Source organism: Helobdella robusta (genome assembly GCF_000326865.2).
Source record: "Helobdella robusta unplaced genomic scaffold HELROscaffold_27, whole genome shotgun sequence".
NCBI classification, from domain to species: domain Eukaryota; kingdom Metazoa; phylum Annelida; class Clitellata; order Rhynchobdellida; family Glossiphoniidae; genus Helobdella; species Helobdella robusta.
In genome coordinates this window covers 1080084-1085354 of record NW_008704392.1, presented here as the reverse complement: position 1 = coordinate 1085354, position 5271 = coordinate 1080084, and the positions used below count along the sequence as shown (strand labels likewise).

The following is a 5271-nucleotide window of genomic DNA, read 5'->3' as shown; positions in this document are numbered from 1 at the left end:
CAGACATACATACATTCATACATGCATACATCCATATCGTACAAACACACTCATACACACATAAAAAACATGCAAACAATCAAACATGCAAACCAACAAATACACACACACACACACACATACATACACACGTACAAACTTATACAGTTGTAAAGATAAAAGGATTTGTACAAATTTAAAAAAACAAATTACTATTTGATAATTATAATATCGAAGACGATGAAGAAGAAGATGATGATGATGACAACGACGATGATGATGATGACGATATAAACGTTAATGAAGATGATTTTTTTCATTTTTTTTGCCTAAAAACTGAACATCCTTCATCATTTTCTCCTCCAACCAACCTCTCTTACTCTTCCTTTTTTCCTATCCATCTCTCTGATTACAAGACAACGATAATGATGACGACAACGTTAATCTCTCTATCTTTCTTTCTCTTTCTCTATTCCACTCTCTCTTTTTCTATCTCTTCTCCTTCTCTCTCTCTCTCTCTCTTTCCCTCCCTGTCCTCTCTTTCTTTTTTTCAATCTATCTTTCTTTTTTATAAGAAGCCATGGATAACTCAGAAAGCAACAACTACTAATACAGTAGAAGAGCATTAATATTGATGCTCCGAGTTTGATCTTATTAAAGAACCTCTGTATAAAAAGATGTATGTATGTGCATTTGTTTGCTTGTGTGTTTGTTTATATGTGGATATGTGGTAGTTTGTATGTCTGTGTCTATGTGTATTTGCGTATATATATGTCTGTATTAATATAACCGTAATTTTGTATTTGTGAAAAAATTGTTTGTATTTTATGAATGTACTGTACATGTAAGTGAATGTTTCAATATGTTTATATGTGTCTGGATGTGTTTGTATACATTTGTATGCATGCATTTGTTTGTATGTTTGTTTATATTTGTTTGTATGTGGGTTTCACTATATAGGGTTGGAAATTTTTTCCAATATATAACCGTAGAGTTTGATTATTAAGAAATATTTTTCAAGATACGGGTCGGAGGAAAGATTAGAAACAAAACCATTATCATCATCGACAAGAGCATCATCATCATCATCATCGTCATCGTCATCATCATCGGTTTTATGGCTTATATTTTCCATGATAACGGTCTTATGTAGTTCTTTGCTTATCTGAGAACGCTACTTATTATTATTACTCCTGTACTACTACTACTGCTACTACTACTGCTATACTGCTACTACTACTGCTACTACTACTACTACTACTACCACTAATAATACTACTACCGCTACTATTACTACTACTGCTGGCACCAAGAATAATCATAACAATAATAACAACGAAAATCAAAGATATTTTTGTTATTACTATTACTTTCACTAATGTTAAGTTACATGGAAAGCATTGGCAGAGATGTATATATATATATATATATATATATACATATATATATATATACAACATACACATAAATATATATATATATATATGCATACATACATGCAGTGCATGCACTAAGCATAAAATATGATTAGGAAAGGTTGATGATGAAAAGAATGACGACGACGATGATGACGATGATGACGTCGGTGAAAGCAAAACAAATAATAAAAATCGTAACAACAACAACAACAACAACAACATAATAATAATAATTTCCCTGATATAATTAAACACAGCAAAATTTTTATTTGATTATTTGAAAAAAACTTCATTGGTGATTTAGATGTTAATAAAATTTTTTTAAGTGTACTTATTTATTTTATTATAAGTAACGTTACTACAACTATTTTCATTATCAAATGTGGCAAAAGAGTATTAACCTTTCTAATTTTAGCTCTAAGGAATTCCCCAAACTTAAAATTAGATCTTGAGCCTCTCTGTGGGTTAACGATGATGAGCTGACACCCCCTATCTGCACAATGGTATCTCCCTCCTGTAGCCCACACTGTGATGACAGGCTTCCTGGGTTAACCTTTGTTATAAAAAACCAACAACAAAAATTATAAGTATTTATATTTTATTTTTAATTATATTGTTCAAACTTTTAAGTTATAACTTGAAAATAATTTTTTTTATAATTATAATTTTTTTAATCATAATTTTTTTATCCAACCCTTTGAATGACCAATGGTACCCCGAAATCTTTGCCCCCAGCCATTCTGAAGCCCCAGGGTGTGCTCTTGTCTGTCCTGTCTAACTTTGCACTAACTTTAATTAGAGTCATCTCTGTTAGTTAAATACGTGTTAACTGGAGGTGGTGGTGTTGCCACAGTTCACCAGCTTGTATGTTTCGTTTTACTGCTTTATTTGGTTATTTTTCTAAAGGTGAAGTTCATCTGATTGCTTCTATATCTTTTAACAAGCCAGACCTAAGTTAACATAAATATTATTAGTTTTAAAGCCGAAATTAAATAAACGTCATTATCTTAACCCAGCCACACATTTTTACACACATTTATTTTATATAAATTTATTTCATTAAATAAATATATATATCAACATTTATTTATATAATAATATACTATTTCATACTAATTATAACATTATAATTATAAAATAATAAACGTATGACAGAACATTAATTGTGAATAACTAGCTGAAAAACAAAATTTACTAAAAACAGGGTATAAAATTAGAAACATAGAACCAAGGTATGCTTTGAATAGAAGTTAGACTAAGTCTAGAACAATTACATATAATAAGAACATATATATACATATATAACATACATATAGTATATAATATGGTAAGTATAGTATGGTATAAAGTAGTAGTCAGCAGGCATACATACACATTACAATTACACAACAACAACACACACATACACTGAGACAGAGTATTTTTTCAAAAGACAAAAAAGAGTATCCGATTCAAAATTTAGTAGAATTAAAATTGAAAACGGTATAAAATGAAATATTTAACAGTAATTTACCGATAATTAAGTAATTAATGACTCTAAAAATACAATTTTAGCAGCATTTCGAATTTGTTTACATTAGTTAATTTTTTAGTGAATTTTTTTCCGGTAGCGAAAGATTTAGAACCGAAAATGTTAAATAAAAGTTTTAACCTGGCCATCCCTACATAAAATAAATAAATAATTGCCATGTTTGTTGTCAAAGTAGATTTTTTTGGCGAATTTTTCACTAATTTCGGATTGGGGAGAAAATTATTAATCGTAATTCATAAAAAGTATTTTAAGAATTCTTACAATTGGTTGAAATGTTTCGCGATGTTACTTTACGTAAGGCGGTTTAATGCACTACGTCCCCATATTTTTTATTAAATTTTTGAAATTTTCCAATTAAAAATTAATTAAAAACGATCAACTGATTTTTTAGTGTAGAGATTAATTAATTTTTTATAAAAGATGTTAATTTTCGAAAAGTAAAAGCGCTTCTTCTTGGTTAGTTTTCAAAATGGATTATTATTTTATTAATGTAGCTTTTTTTTTAATTAACAGCCTGTTGTTAAGAATAAGATTTACTTTTAACAGTAACACTTTTAACGTTTTAAGTAACAGTTAAAAGTATGACTTAAGAGCTTTTGCCTTTTTAGTTATCAAAACTCTGTTATGTGATTTTATTTGGATTTTTTGTTTGATTGATTGAGCATCTTAAAAATCTTAATCTGTTAATTTTCTCAATTCCAGAAGATCATCTCTCACAATCAGACCAATTCTTCAGTCTTAATTTGCGTGTTTTTCGTTGTTATGGCTGAATTTCACTCCGACATCTCGTGCAAAAATGGCCCCAGCTATACTAACAACATCAGCAACAACATTAGCAGCAGCAGTAGCAACCACATAGGCCACAGCAGCAACAACATAGGCCACAGTAGCAGCAGCAACAACAACATCAATGATGATCTCGCTTCACTTAACTCTTCCGATAGTTTTTCAGATGTCAGTTTGAGTGTTTGTGTTTGTATGTTTGTTTGTTTGTGTATGTGTCCTTCCTTGGGGGAACTGGGTCTCTGGACGCTTAACAAGATTGATTGATAGATTGATGTTTGTGTTTGTGTGTGCACCATAATATTATTTTTGCATATTACAATATTATATTTATCATATATTACATACATTTCAATTAAGTCAAGGTCAACGCTATTGTTTGTAATGTAAAATTATAGTTATAATTATGCCATAATTTTGTTTTAATTATGAATTTATTATAGTTATAATAATTTCCTTATAAGGAGATAACATACAAAGATGGAATGATAGAGGTAGCTCCGCTACCATTGCTAATATACCGACTTGTACCGACATCAACATACTATCCAGATGTATGTTTGTGTGTGTGTGTGTGTGTCTGGTGGTTAACTGTCTGCTTCTAATGTTTGTATGTTTATACAAAATTGTGTATGTTTGTAGTGTGTTTATGTGTGTGTGTATTTGGGTGCATATGTGTTTAAATGTGTTTTGTTATTGTTATTATTAATATGATTATTTTTTTTTATTCACATTAGAAGTCCTACATCTTTGCATTCCTCTTGAATTCTCGGGTCTTCCTAACACCTCACCAACTGTTTCAACAAGTCTGCGAGGTCTGTGCCAATAATATTAATAATAATAATAATAATAATTATTATTATTAATTATTGTTCTTATGATTTTTAACATGATTATTATTGTTATTCTTATTGTTCTTTCTTATTTATTTTTATTCTAGGCTTGCAAACAGCAGGAGTCCTTGTTGGATAAGCAAAATATTGTTAGTGGATTGTTGTTTTTATTAATATTATTATTATTATTGCTGTTGTTGTTGTTGTGGCTGTTGTTGTTGTGGCTGCTGTGGCTGCTGTTTGTAGCTGTAGTTGTTGTGGCTGATGTTGTTGTGGCTGGCTGATGTTGTAGCTGTTGCTGCTCTAGTTACTGTTGTTGTAGTGGTAGTTGTAGTTGTTGCTGTTGTTATTCACTTAGAGTTTGGTATTTTATGCGCTTCTCATAATCTGCTGATGATGTTGCAGATGTCAATCGACCTAAGTGCCTAATTGTTTCTGTGTAAAGTCTTTTTAAGATTTTCTGATGTCGTGGTTGTTGTTGATGTTGTTTTATTATATGTTGTTGTTTTATGATGTTGTTGTTTAATGCTGTTGTTGCTGGTATGAATGATGATGATGGTGATGAAGATGATGTTGATGTTGATGAGGATGAAGATGATGATGATGATGATGATGATAATGTCAATGATATTAGTAATAATGATGATGATAACGACTTCTTTCTCTCTCTTTTTTTCTTTTTTCTCTTCTCTCTCTCTCTCTCTCTCTCGTATATCCTTGAACCTTA

At 30.2% G+C, this 5271-nt stretch overlaps 2 protein-coding genes across 2 annotated transcripts in view; one reads left to right on the top strand and one right to left on the bottom strand.

Annotated features, from left to right (window-relative positions):
* Positions 1-1797: 1797 nt before the first annotated feature.
* On the bottom strand, positions 1798-2151 carry HELRODRAFT_138335 (hypothetical protein; the record flags this gene model as incomplete). The annotated part of the gene is made up of 2 exons (XM_009020262.1): positions 1798-1950; positions 2092-2151. Coding segments are annotated over 2 exons (213 nt in total), but the record flags the coding sequence as incomplete, so codon positions are not given.
* A 2018-nt stretch (positions 2152-4169) lies between these two features.
* The window catches only part of HELRODRAFT_140568 (hypothetical protein), a gene marked incomplete at both ends in the record, with an annotated part of 5401 nt that continues 4299 nt past the window's right edge, over positions 4170-5271 (top strand). The window contains 3 exons of the mRNA XM_009020261.1: positions 4170-4265; positions 4449-4526; positions 4652-4740. Coding sequence (XP_009018509.1) covers positions 4170-4265; positions 4449-4526; positions 4652-4740 — 263 coding nt within the window. The remainder of the gene's footprint in view (positions 4266-4448; positions 4527-4651; positions 4741-5271) is intronic.